The sequence below is a fragment of the Sebastes umbrosus genome, chromosome 10, assembly GCF_015220745.1.
Source record: "Sebastes umbrosus isolate fSebUmb1 chromosome 10, fSebUmb1.pri, whole genome shotgun sequence".
Classification (NCBI taxonomy): Eukaryota; Metazoa; Chordata; class Actinopteri; order Perciformes; family Sebastidae; genus Sebastes; species Sebastes umbrosus.
The window spans coordinates 31,030,096-31,044,697 of record NC_051278.1 but is presented as its reverse complement, the minus strand read 5'-3'; the positions used below and the strand labels follow the sequence as shown (position 1 = coordinate 31,044,697).

The window sequence follows — 14,602 nt, the reverse complement described above, 5'->3', positions numbered from 1 at the left end:
TCACGATTAAAACATTTAATCGTGATTAAACAGCCCTAATGATTACTCATTCTGCTTCAAGGTACAGTTTGATGTTGTAAATTCCAGTGTCAGCAGCTTCATGTTGTTATTCCTGGTGAATGAATGAACTCGTGATGTGATGTGATGCTGCCCTCTCCTGTACATTCAGAGATTGTTTTGATGGATCCATAATGTAAATCATTGAGTAATGTGTGAATGATCTCACTGAGCTCTGAGCTTTGTGCTGTATAAGAGCAGCTCACTGAGTCCTGCAGCCCGTCACTCTTCACTGCTCCTCTGTCAGGTACAACTGGACGGCTTGTCTCTCTAGGCGGGGCTTAAAGTTTGGGGACTTTGTTCGAAAAAGTCCATCCAGTTTTCTGACTGTTGAGGCAGCAGCCACCGTCTATCTCTCTCTGTCTCTCTCTGGGACCTGAACTTCCAGGACTAACGGGGACATCTGTCCCGCCGTGCAGCCAGCAGCATGATGTGCCTGTTCAAGTCTCTGTGTGCGGTCATTACCAGAGCCCTGTTCCTCCTCATCTCTCTCATCAGCGTCTGGAGGGTCACAAAGGTGAAGAAAGATTACAACTACTGGTTCCTCACTTTCCTCTTTCTGCCGCTGCTCGTTGAGATGATAATAACGCTGAAGAGTCGGATGGGAAAAGATTACAAATGGTAAGATGAGCTGCATGGAAGTGTTGGTAAAGGGGGGAAACTTGAATGGAATGGCAATTTAAATTTGTTGTTTAAAACTAATCTCAACACCCTGGTTTGGACATATTGTCTTTGCTGGATAGATTTAAAGTACAATGCATGAATAAATTAAGCTTTTTTTATATATATATATATATATATATATATCCCTTCCCCCACCGCCCTCAGTAGGCTCCCCTGCATCCTGCTTGTCCCTCCTCTGCTATTGTTCAACCGGTCCTGTTCCGGGACAGTGAGGATGGGGTGGTCCCCCTTAATTGCCCCAGACAGCCTTCCTCCATGTCTACATTTAATCTGAAAACAATAGTCTGTATTTCATTCTAGTTTTTTTTTAATGTTGTTGAACTTTCAATGACAGCAGATATTTAAATTTAACATACAATGAAAAAACAATGCAATAGGCTACAGTATGTCAAACTGTCCTTCTCCATGCTCAGAGATGTCCAACACATGTGTTTTGTTATCCTGTTTAATTATTAATTCCTTACAAAAAGCTGAGATTTGTGTGGAAATATCTTGATGTTGTAAACTGAAATAATAAATCACTGGGGCTGTCAATCGATAACAAATATTTAACCACAATTAATCGCATGATTGTCCAGAGTTAATCACGATTAATCGCACATTTTTTATCTGTTCAAAATGTACCTTAAAGGGAGAACTTTCAAGTATTTAATACTCTTATCAACGTGGGCGTGGGCAAATATGCTTTTTATGCAAATGTATGTATGTAGTTATTATTGGAAATCAATTAACAATATAAAACAATGACAAATATTGTCCAGAAACTAAATGACCTGCCCCAAACTGCATGTGATTATCATAAAGTGGGCATGTCTGCAAAGGGGAGACTCGTGGGTACCCATAGAACCCATTTACATTCACATATCTTGAGGTCAGAGATCAAGGGACCCCTTTGAAAATGAACATGCCAGATTTTCCTCGACAAAATTTAGCGCAAGTTTGGAGCGTTATTAAGCCTCCTTCGGGACAAGTTGGTCTGACATGGTTGTTACCGATGGATTCCTTAGGTTTTCTAGTTTCACATGATTCATATGATTCACTCTAGCTTTAAAACTGAGCCCGCTACAACCTAAAAATCGCAAGTTGCGTTAATGTGTTAAAGAAATTAGTGGCGTTAAAACAAATTTGCGTTAACGCTAAACTATGTTTTGGCTGGGCGTCAGTAGCTCAGGCGCAATGCATCCTTTTGTTATGAAGAGAAGCATCCACCCATTAATTTCCATCTCCATGCTCAGAGACGTCTAAAACGTGTTTTGTTACCCTGTTTAATTATTAAGCCTCACAAGAAGCAGAGATTGGTGTGGAAATATCTTTATGTAGTAAACTGAAAGTAAAATTATAATAAAATACCCAACTATATGGCTGCAACTAACGATTATTGTCATTAGGTAAACATTGCATTTGTTTCAAAGTTCTTCTGCTGGTCTATAAATCTCTGCATGGCTTGGCCCCATCTTATTTATCCCCCCTCCAGGCTCCGCACTATGGGTGACAGGTCCTTCAGCGTGGCTGGCCCTAACCTCTGGAATGCTCTTCCTCAGGGTCTGCGCCAGTGCTCACCTGTTGCTTCATTTAAATCAGAACTGAAAACACATCTTTTTTAGTTTAGCCTTTCACGGTACTTCGTAATGTGTTTATTATGAATGTATACCCATTTACCTATATTCATTTTGAATTTCATTTGGTTGTTCTTTGCACTGTGATCTTGTATAGATTGTCTTATCTGGTTTGTAAGGTCTCCTTGGGTGTCTTGAAAGGTGCCTATAAATAAAATGTATTATTATCATTATTATATTATTATTATCAATTAATCTCGATCCGTTGTTTGGTTTATGAAATAGATCGGAAAATAGTGAAAAGAGCCCAAGATAATATCTTCAAAACGTCAACAGTCTAAAACCCAAAGATACCATATTTAACTTCATATAAGGCAAACAAAATGGTTAAAAGGGAAGTACGCCCATTTTCAAAATTCATCCATGTTATTCCTATGGTCTAAGACAGTCCAAAAAATATTAGTAAACATGAAGAACTCTCTCCCAAATCCAAAAAAATAGATTGCTACTCAAACGTGTGATGTCATAGGGTATAAAGTGTGGAGCTGCTTCATAGACAATGAATGGGGAGAGATGTTCTAGATGGCACTGAGAGCACCCAGGGAATTGTTCTGACTATATGGGAACATTTTCTGTTTTACAACTGAGAACACTACAATAGAATAAACCTCATTTGAGTATAAAAAAAGAAAACAAACATTCTGCTGATCTCCCATCCATTGTCTATGGAGCAGCTCCAGACTTTATATCCTATAACATCACAAGTTTGAGACTTACTTCTCTGGAAAGTAGCACATGTTCACACATATTGACTGAACTTTCCTAAGCCATGGAAATAACATATTGGAATTCTTAATTTAGGTGGTGTTCCCCTTTAAAATGATAGTCAGTTGACTAAGTGATCAATTGATGAATCGTTTCAGCTCTAAACAAATGTAATATTTAGAACCAGGCTTTGAAATTATATGAATTCTTGATGTGTGACTTTAAAACACCGAATTAAGGTTTGTATTACATTTTTTTTGTTTTTTCCCCCCCATGTGTCTGTATGAAGATGTGTTGATGAGGGTCTGTTGGTTGTCTTGCAGGTTTTCTCCTCCTATCTTTCTGTTTCTCATCAGTATTATTCCCTCCATCTGGATCCTGGAGCTCCACTACCAGCAGGAAAAAGCCAACCGCCCCAAGGTATACGCCACGCCTCAAACCGAAAACACTTAAAACAACAGTTCTCCTGCTTTCCAAACATGTACTCTAATGATAGATGTGTGTGGTGTGGGAGTGTTGCAGAACTCTAGCTCTTCACACATACTGTAGGGCTACAGCTACAATTTATTATTCATTCATTTATTGATTCTGTCAAATTCTGCATTTGCTTTTAAGCTTTTAAGTTTGAACTACAGTGAAATGTACAAGCAGTCTGTGAAATTCAGTGTGTAAAAAGCCTCTTTCGACGGTTTTCAGTGCAAAACTCTGGACTCGTGGGAGAATGTGCGTAAGGTGATCACTCTGAACGAGACCCTGGGAAACCTCACATACCAGAGCTATCTGAAGGTAAGAACATGCTAGAACATGCTCTCTTTTATGATGTGCCTGCAAAGAACAGAGAACAGTTGTTGTTTTTTTTGATGATGTATGTCATGGAAATCACTGATATTTCACAACATGTGGGGTAATGAACCTAACCAAGAGCTCTAAGATAAAGCAACAGAAGAGAATGGTTCAGATTCCTCAAGAAATTGCTTACTCCCTTCTCTGGGATTCACAAAATTCCTCAGTTTTTGCACGGATTAAATAGATAGTTTATTATTTGTCCTCAAGGAGTGAAGTCTTTTCCACAGAGCACAAACAACAGAATTATACAAAAAGACAAAGACATGAATAAGCACTCTACAGACCTCAGACTAGATTTCTTGTAACCAAAGAGGAGGTTACAGTTCGTGAAATAATCATGAAACTGAATGTATTGATTCGTGTACATAGACACAAATTTAAAAAAAAATGTTTGTGATGGTCAGCACAAAATCAATTCATATGTAATCCATGTAATCGTGAACCGGGAAGTAAATTTATAAAGAGCGGCAAACACTTCGTTGGGAGAAGGTCGGGGTGGATGGGTGGGTCAGAAAACATCAGACTTTCACCCAGTTGACCGATGTTCATGTCCCGCGTGAAACTACAAGTTTATTTGTCACTTAAGTTACAGCACTTCCAGAGTTATTTTAACCCAAACCACGATCTTTTCGTAAACCTAACTAAGTAGTTTTGTTGCCTAAGCCTAACCAAGTCGATCTTTTCCTAAACCTGACTAAGTAGTTTTATTTTGAAAAGACTGAAGACATACTGCTGGACATTAGTAGGAAAACGCAAAAAAAAACATGTTGTTGAAAGTCGTGTTGAGCGTCAGAAAAAAAAGGGAAATTTGTATCCATGTACAGGAATCAAGTAGATCAAACTTTGTGACTATTTCACAAACTGTTGTGAGGCTGTGTTGCTTATTTAAAGCTTGTATGGCTAAACAAACCCCGTCCCCTCGGGGCTCGCTACCTCATGACAAGTAACTGCAGGGCTGAGTTTTCTCTTCCATTCTCCAGGAAACTTGCGCCGGCGACGCGCTTTGAGTTCAGGCTGGTGCACGCCAAGGGTAGAGTACAAGCAGGGAGGCAGGGAAGCAGGGAGGCAGGGAGGCATCTGATTGGTTCTTTCCAAGCGGACCGCGAGGCAGTAATTGGTTTTTACAGGATTACAGCAGCTACAGATGACGGCTCTTTTCCGGTCCTTTTTCAGAGCTCATCAGTAATGGATCGCTGTCGGGGTGTAAAGACCATTTCAACCAATATAACAAATAGTGGAGACTGGAGAACATCGTCAACCCTGCCTTTAACAAAGAGCCAACAACCTGAGTGATGATCATGAATGATGCATGTTGCCTGTAATTTGCTGTAGAAAACGAAGTGATATACTGTCACACTGTCAAAAAAGTAAAAAAAAAAACTTTCTGTGTCCTCATTTTAAGCTATTCCAACTCCTCTCAGCAGTATTCAAGGCCAAACTGCTCTTCAGTGGAAAAGAGTCCTAAATCTGATTAGAAGCCAGCACCGGGGTAATATGGAATCCATTAAGAGAGTTACTCAGAAATTTAGGAGTGGGACAGATTCCCCGATTGTCAGTTTGGAGTGAATGCAGAAGAGAAAAACATGAACATCAAAAGATTGGAAAGCCGGATGCATCCCCTGGGGGTTAAACAATTCAGAAGAATCCACCAATAGGAGACACAAGGGATCTTCCCCCAGATCTTCCCAGGCCTGGGTTCTGGGAGGAGCCATCCTCTCTCCCTTATCTCTGGTGGACATTTTGGTCAGAAATTAGAGGAACATTTCGCCACATTTTATGTGGATGTCCAATCCTCAGTGTGTGTCATATTGACAGAGACACAGTTCACATGCTCGTGGAGCTGTGCTGACAGTGCCTACATGTACCAGGATGCATTGCACCTGAGCTACTGACGGCCAGCCAAAACATACTTTAGCCAAGTTGCGCAGATACTAGGGCTGTCAAAGTAAACGCCATAATAACGCATTAATGCAAATTTGTTTCAAGGCTACTAATTTCTTTAAAGCATTAACGCAACTTGGGATTTTTAGGTCGTAGCGGGCTAGATATGTGAATGAAAATGGGTTCTATGGGTACCCACGAGTCTCCCCTTTACAGAAATGCCCACTTAATTTGTGATTAATAGTGATTAATATTTTAATTGATTGACAGCCCTAGAACAAATAAAGAAAGAAAGAAATTCATTTTTTACTCCTGTAAAATAACTGTGGACATCATGCAATTAATCACTACTACATATTTGAATCGATTGACAGCCCTATCATATACTTATGCAGGTGATAAAATAAAAACACGGAGGCTGTGTAGTCCAAATCTCTCTGCTGCATATCTTCGGCCATATATGCGTGTTCGAATAAACACGGCTGAATATCCGAGTCAGCCAAAACACTGTAAAATGATGCTCGTCCATAACATCCTCTGCACTCATATTTTCGGATGCCCTTTTTTGCTGTTGGAAACGTTTGCAATACAAGCAAAGAGAACAAGAAAGTTCTGTTTTTGAGCGGCATCTAGAGCATGGCGTTTGTTTTGGAAACTACAGAATGATATAAAAACCTCAAAAAAGTCCACAATAATGCACCCGCCCTCTAAAGAGTCAATTAATCTAATAACAGGCCCAAAGATGATTGTTGATTTGTAAAAACACTCTCCTCTTTTGCATAGAAGATAGGCCTAAAACCCTACAAGTGCTCCTGCGTGCTCTTGAGTGCTCCGGTGGCATTGCATTGAATTTCAGCGGTATCTGTGGTAACTTCACAATGTTTTATAACCGGAAAAAACAAGTGAATACGACATAGTCTGATCAGAAGCAAAGACGAGAATTTCAGTTTTGTTGTTATTCAATATTAGAAAGCTATGAGTCATCCAGGCACTGAATTCAGCAAGGCAAAAAGTGGCAAGACCTGAGAGGTTATACAGGCTTTTAAAATACCAAGAAAGACAAAGAACTTGCAAAGTCATAAATAGGAAGAAAAACACTCTCAGACAAATTAGTAAAATATGTCAATCAACAGTATCAATTTAAATCAAGAAGAGCACAAATGCAATGTTGACCCTGGACTCACTGCAACAGGATGTCACAGGAAGAGACGTGTTTTCGCTTTACTTCAGATGCAGAGAGAGACTGACCTGAGAATAAACCTAAGAATGCAAGATGTAGAGCAACATAAGCAATATTAATACAATTTACTTAGTCATTAAAATAGGAGGGCAGAGACGTTCTGCCATTAATAACAAACATAAGAGCCTGAAAACCCATGTGGCCAATAACAGAAAGAGGGGAGCATTTAAACTGGCTTATATAAACAACAGCTAGACCACCACCACCACACCCTTTAGCCCAGGAGAGTTAGAAAGCCAATATTTGTTGGGGCGCACCTCCAAAAACTGGCTGCGTGCCTCAGCTCTTTACTGTGTTTCAATAAGAAAAACAAAGTCCACATTGTGCAACATTATGGAGTCATTAAAGGTCCCATATCATGCTCATTTTCAGGTTCATACTTGTAATTTGTGTTTCTACTAGAACATGTTTACATGCTGTAATGTTAAAAATATATATATATTTTCCGCATATTGTCTGTCTGAATATACCTGTATTCACCCTCTGCCTGAAACGCTCCGTTTTAGTGCATTTCAACGGAATTGCAACGGAATTGCATCGCTAGGCAACAGTTTGGGTCTATGTTTACTTCCTGTCAGCTGTTGTTATTAACATACACTGCAACAGGAAATAAACTGGGACACATTTAGAATGTTTACGTTTAAAACCATGTAATGGTCTAAATATTGTATATTTGTGACATCACAAATGGACAGAAATCCTAACGGATTGGTTCAAACCCACAATTTCTGAATACGAGCTGTGTGTGTTTCTCCGTATATTGAGCGTTTTGATAGTTTAACAGTATTTATAAAGCACTTAAACCTCCTTTATAATATAAAAGACACGAAAATCTCACTTTTTACAATATGGGACCTTTAAAGCTGCAGTTGGTAACTTTGAGGAAATATGATGAAAAGTTATTTTTATAAAACAGTCACTATATCCTGACAGTAGTGCATGAGACAGATAATCTGTGAAAAAAGATCATATTCTTCTGTGTCCTCCGGTGCTCCTAACGGAATTTGCAAGATTTCACCACGCCTGAAGGAAAACAACCAATCAGAGCCGAGCAGTCTCTGGGCAGCTGTCAATCACTGTTCACGAAACACGTGAACTCCGATCAAACTAGGCAACGCTGATCAAAAATGAATCCCGATTCTGTTACTATAATGTCTATTTCTCTCCTCAAATGTTTTCAGAATCATCTTGTAGTGTACTGTTTAGCTGTAAAATGAGAAAGTTTGTTTCCCGGATGGTTGACCGTGCTTAGTTTTGGCTCGACTGCTTTCAACATGGCAGCTTTCTTCCTCATTTTACAGCTAAACAGTAACAGTGTTTGAGCGCTGCCTAGTTTGACAGTTTGATCTGAGTTCGCGAGTTTCGCAAGACAGCTGCCCAGAGACTGCTCGGCTCTGATTGGTTGTTTTCTTTCGGGTGTGGTGAAATCTTGCAGATGGCATTAGGAGGACACAGAGGAAGAAGATTTTCTTTCACAGATTATCTGTCTCATGCGCTACTGTCAGGATGTAGTGACAGTTTTAGAAAAAAAAACTTTTTATCATATTTTCTCAAATTTACCGACTGCAGCTTTAAAGGATAATTCTGGTGATTCTACTGTCAACAGATCCCATTAAAAAAACAAAAACAACTAGAATGGCACTCAGAGAGCGCAGACATCCGCCAAGCTGCCCGAGTATGATTGCCCCCCCCTCTCCGTGCAGCTTGCGCCATCATCCACGTGTATTTCTGTTTATGTTGAGATCAGCTGACCATAGCGGAGCATCGTAAAACACTTCATTCAAACTGGACAGAATCAAAGTTAAACTCACCTAAACCGTCGTCGTTACTCTTTCCAACAATCACCAAGTGTGCTTTGGTCCAACTCAACTGTAATTTCACAGAGTTTAATGTGCAGGCAGAAGGAAAGAGGCAGGGTGACGCGTCATGAACGTGTCATCAGTTACACTGCGCATGTCTTAAAGCATGTGGTGTTAATGCACAGGCTGAGTGGAGTAATTAAAAAAAAATCCCGAAAACGGATCATGATCCAGATCGCCACCAAAATCTAATGGATTGTTCATTGTGCCACACCCCACCCCTCCAAAATATTCATTCAAATCCATTGTGAATTTTTGGTGTTATCCTGCTAAAAGACAAACAAACAAACATTTCTCTGTGGGGGGTTTTAAAGGTGAAAGTATGTATTTGTGACCCATTTTTAAGGAATTTACATCTTCAGTGTAGGGAAATCATTAAGTACTGAGAGACGGATTAACACATTGTTGTTTTTTGTCTTTTCATTGGATTTGTAGACCATAAGAAAAATATAGAATGTCTCCAGCCTTTTTCTTTAAATAATGACTTTTTGGATTAGGACTCATCAACATTCATCCGACCAAATATTACAGGGTCTGTAAATGGAGTAAAAGGAGGCGGGATAATCTCTGCCTAGTTTGGCTATAACAAATCTATATTGCTACTATGATATCTACCAGAAACTGGTAGCGTCGCATGAGCTCAGAGCTAGGGTCGTATCTAGAAGGTAACCCACAAGTTGTGAAAACTCTTGAGAGACTCACTGCCCGATCCAGTAGCGGGACAAATACCACAAAGACCAACCGTCACATCCTACATGTAGGCATGCTGAACAACGACAACAATGGAGGAGAAATGAATACACATAGACCGGCAGGTCCGTCCTCTCTCCCTACATGCTTCAGCCTTCTCTTCATCCAGAGCAAGTACTGTACAATGTGCCAACATTTTGACTTCTGCGGATATTCTCTATCATATAGCCTAACACTAAAGTTTATGTAGCACTAAAATCAGGATAAATTAAGTAATTTACTAAAACGGCAATAATACCGCATATCGCGCTGATGAGCCCATCATTATCACCGCAGGGGAAATTCGTTCACCGTGACAGCCCTACATGTGACCCTTAAGTTATCGAAAAAGAAATAACTTTCGATCTCTCTTCCTTTTCCAATATTTTAACCAGGCGTTATCAACTGTCTGCTCCAACGACTGGATCCTGGCTCTCCATCAGATCCTGCTCATCCTCCTCATCGTGGGGAAGTGGCTCCTCCCGCTGGGAGGCGGAGTCACGCGGGACGAGCTCTCGCAGCTTCTCCTGATTTTTGTCGGCACCGCAGCAGACATCCTTGAATTTACTAGTGAGACGCTGTCAGATGTCAAGTGGGTGGCTCGTTGGTTAAGAATATGTGCGATAGTTGTTTGTCTACTGAGCTTTGTAATCGTATAAGTATGTTCCCACTTATGTCTAAACTATAGGGCTGTCAAAGTTAACGCCATAATAACGTGTTAATGCACATTTGTTTTAACGCCACTAATTTCTTTAACACCACTTGCGATTTTTAGGTTGTGGCGGGCTCAGTCTTAAAGCTAGAGTGAAGATACTGGTATCATATGAAACCAGAAAATCTAAGTTTGTCACGAAAGAGGCTAAATAATCTCCAAACTTAGTCCTCTGACCTCAAGATATGTGAATGTAAATGTGTTCTATGGGTACCCACGAGTCTCCCCTTTACAGACATGCCCACTATATGATAATCACATGCAGTTTGGGGCAAGTCATAGTCAAGTCAGCACACTGACACACTGACAGCTGTTGTTGCCTGTTGGGCTGCAGTTTGCCATGTTATGATTTGAGCACATTATTTTATTCTAAATGCAGTAGCTGTGAGGGTTTCTGGACAATATCTGTCATTGTTTTGTGTTAATATAATATATACATACATTTGTATAAAGCAGCATATTTGCCCACTCCCATGTTGATAAGAGTATTAAATACTTGACAAATCTTAACCTTATCTTTAAGGTTCATTTTGAACAGATAAAAAAAATTGTGATTAATTTGCGATTAATTACAATTAACTATGGACAATCATGCGGTTAATTGTAATTAAGTATTTGAATCGATTGACAGCCCTAGTATAAACGATAGACACAAAGGTGTAGAACTCAAGCACTTTTAAATAATCTTACTTTTATCTAATCTGTGTCCCCAAATTATGACATTATATCACGGAAATAAGCAACTTTCCATTGACATGTATTGAAACTCACGGGACTGACTCTGACTCTGTGTCTTTTCCAGAGAGAACAGCCCTCAGCTGGTCTACATCATCTTAGCTGTATGGACGTGGAGCATGCTGCAGTTCCCTCTACATCTGTCCGGTCAGTGTGTGTTTGTGTCTTAAACCAATAACGTTGGTGCTTATTAAGCATTTACAGCCGTGTGTTGTTGTACATAACCTCTTCCCAGCGTGGGACAATCCAAACAATGTGTTGAGTCAGCAGCGTCCAGGCCAGTGCTCTAAGTAAACAGTGAAAAGTAGTTTGGCTCCTCTATCTCCAGCTTGGTGAAATTATTAACCCAGAAATCTGTTTTCCCTTCCCGAGCCGTGGTAATGTCCCTACTCTCAGACATATACTTCTAAAAACAGACTTAAACAGAAAAATAAATCACTACCGGGAAGGGTGTACTGAAGGAGTTCTTATAAATGTTGACAGTCTTTAGGAGGAAATCCAGTCTCACTTATTCATTACATAAATAGATTCGGACTAACAAAGTCTCCGGTTCTCAACTTGGCTGATAAGAGGAGGCCATTATCAGGCAAGGCCCAACAGCAGATGTCTTTCTGAAACTTATTACAACGAGCACAGAAAAGAATGTAAACCCGCCTGCTCACGTCTGAGGGAACAAGGATAGTGTTTCATGAGAGAAAGAAAGAAAGAAAGAAAGAAAGAAAGGAAGAAAGAAATAAAGAACATTATAATGTGGTTAGAAACAGCGCAGCTTTGTTCTCGGTAAAGACAACCCCCCCATTCATGATCTCAATTATTCATATCCCATTTAATAATTTACAAATGGATGTTGACATTCTTGATAGTGATACTTTCATGTATAGCTTTACCGTCATAATGCATTTAGAACACTTAGAACTTGAACGCCCAGTGTTCAGATGAAGCTGCTTTTCCTTCAGTGTGTCCAGTTTGTATCCACTCATGTGGGTGTGTCTTTTTGCTATAGTGTTAGAGCAGTCGTGTCCAGTATGTTTGAATGCTGTGTAAACACAGAAAGTGTTGACATACAGGTGCAACATGTTCATCCATACTTGTTTCCTCCCGGGGTCAAAATTCTCCTGCTTATAAGCCACAAGCTCTACTGTTTCCACCCGGACGGCAATAGAGCTACACCAAATGTCTTTTCCCGGCGGAGGAGAGATGCTCGCGACACCGCAGTTTGAGCTGCGCTCGCCACACATCACAGCATCCCAGTGGCATGACGCTAGCTGTTGGAAATAATGGGTTTCAGAATGCAGTGGTGCTGTTGTAGCATTGTGTCTGAAAGGACCTGAGTGAGAGGCAGAGAGAGAAATTGAGAGTACTAACTCCACAATATCACTCTATATTTCAGCTGCTTGGCAGTAATGTTAGCTGACCAGACGAAGGTCTCTCAATGAATCACTGCTGATCATAGTGTTGGCTTTTCCTGCCTCAGTGCAGGCTGAGGCAGTGGGGCTCCGCAGCGAGTAACGTTGTTGTCTCCGCCCGCAGACGGAGAGAACAGGGGAGACACCGGGACCCGGTTGGTAACGAGACGATAACATTACTCGTTGCGGAGCCCCGTCACTTCACAAGACACGGAAAACCTCTGTTGGTCTGGAGGAGCTGCAGCAGTTATTTCTGCACAAACGTTCACTGTACATTCACTAGATATTCTCAGAGCTAAACTAACTCTTCTGCAGTGTGGAGTGAGGGCGCGTTCACATTTGGAGGTGGAGCGAGTACGCGAGAACGCGCGCGGCTTGTGTGAGCCTGTGCAAGCAGGCAGAGGAGGAGAGGCTCCGGCCACACGTGAGCGCACATATGCGAGTGTGCATGTGTCCCGACGCAGTACATTTATACGCTTAAAAAGTTACAAACAGTCCCTTTAAGTAAAATTCAAATTAGGTCTATTTAACATAAAATTGCTGTTGCAGTGTACTTATTATTTTGTTATTTTCATTCTTTAAAAGTCACCAGAATGCAGGAAATAAAGTCTCTGAAACTTTATTTACTCTAATTTTTGGTTTTGAAATCCTCCCTATTTTTGAGGTCTCAAGGTTGGCTAATATGCGTTCATCAGGGGTGGAAAGTGTAGTAGAATATTGTACTCAAGCACTGTTAATTTAAAGAAATTTTACTCATGTTAAAGCAAAAGTATTGTGCAAAAATACACTTATAAAGGGATGGGAAAGGTACAAGAACTAATAGTAAAAAATACTTGTGTTAAAAGATAAAAGTAAAAAGTAGATCACTTAAAATGTATTCTGAGTAAACGTTGCTGCTTTAAAAAATAAATTGCATTAATTGTCAACGTATACACTAGTGGAACAACATCAGCAACATGGTTATGTGCAAACCAACAACAATTTCCATCTCTATAGACGGTAGCAGCCTCTGTGTATGAATGATCATCAATTCTAAATATACATCCACCTTCCTGGACCGTGCGAACACAGCCTCCCTCTTTCATTCCTTCAACCACCTTCTTGAAAAAGTCAGAGTTGTGATATTTGTGCATTGTTTAACAGTAGGTGTGTTCTTCCTTCCGACCACAAATGTGGGCTTTTTCTTTGGACGTGCATCTCCGTAAACTGTTGGCTAGTTGGTTTGTGTACAACGCACAGAGCTGGACGCTAACAGGCCAGAAGTCTTGTGTAGCAAACGGCTGTAAAAAACCCAATTGAGACGCATATTCCGAATGTGCTGTATACATGTCCAAAGAATGCTCCTAAAACCTGAATAATATCGTCATATCCCACGTCTTATTCGATAAATGCTCCATTCGGAATAAGGCCTGATTCAGAATATCCACACAGGATATGCAGTCAATATCAAATTTGGATTAATAGAGGAATATTAATGTGCATGTAAAACGTAGAAGCAGTGCAACAGATGTAATGTGTATAGGCCTAGGGCATGTAGCTGAAGCTAATTTGCAACCCCTGTCCCTGGTTAGGCTACTAAAACTACTAGGGTAAAACAACTAAACAAATAAATGGAAACAACAGATTGTTCCTTTTGTCTCTTACGTCCTGTTTTTTTGTCCTTTTATTTTAAAAAGTGGTGAACTCCAAGCCAGACAGTGAGGGTGAGCAGAGGGTCCAGGAGGCGTCCGTCTTAACTAAACACAGCACAGACATATGGAGCGTCGTGGAGGCCTTGTTCATCCATGACGGGCCTTTCCTGGTGGTCAGGCTCACCGTCATGACCTACTTCGACGTCTTCCACCAGATGCTGGTGTTCTTCGCCATCAAGAACTTCCTGGTGGTCATACTGAACTTGTACAGGTTGGTTGTTATATGCCAGGACTACCGCAGTAGAGACAACCGGGGCAGCGCTATCCCATGTGTCTGAGGAGTCATCTCACAGGGGGGGAATCAGGGAGACGGAGAGATGTTACATCCAAAGTTTTACAGTTACAGTGGAGCAGGAAAAGAAGCTTGCTTTCTGTTTTCTTCTCCAATGTACTTAAAGTCGAGATGAAATGAAAAAATGCCTTTTTAACCCTTTTAGATCA

The 14,602-nt window shown here is 40.5% G+C and overlaps 1 protein-coding gene across 1 annotated transcript; it reads left to right on the top strand.

The window, feature by feature from the left end:
• Window positions 1–247: 247 nt before the first annotated feature.
• Window positions 248–14,602, top strand: LOC119495336 (transmembrane protein 26-like). Its single transcript, XM_037781697.1, has 6 exons — window positions 248–678; window positions 3,386–3,482; window positions 3,759–3,848; window positions 10,013–10,209; window positions 11,132–11,211; window positions 14,147–14,602. Exons 1-6 carry the CDS (start codon window positions 485–487, stop codon window positions 14,437–14,439), a joined length of 951 nt encoding a protein of 316 aa, XP_037637625.1. The 5' UTR covers window positions 248–484; the 3' UTR covers window positions 14,440–14,602.

Excerpts from the sequence above, each read along its gene's own strand:
- LOC119495336 (XM_037781697.1), top strand. The coding sequence starts at position 485 with ATGATGTGCCTGTTCAAGTCTCTGTGTGCGGTCATTACCAGAGCCCTG. Across the intron at positions 679-3,385 it reads ATGGGAAAAGATTACAAATG|GTTTTCTCCTCCTATCTTTC; the intron begins GTAAGATGAGCT and ends GTTGTCTTGCAG. Across the intron at positions 3,849-10,012 it reads CATACCAGAGCTATCTGAAG|GCGTTATCAACTGTCTGCTC; the intron begins GTAAGAACATGC and ends TATTTTAACCAG.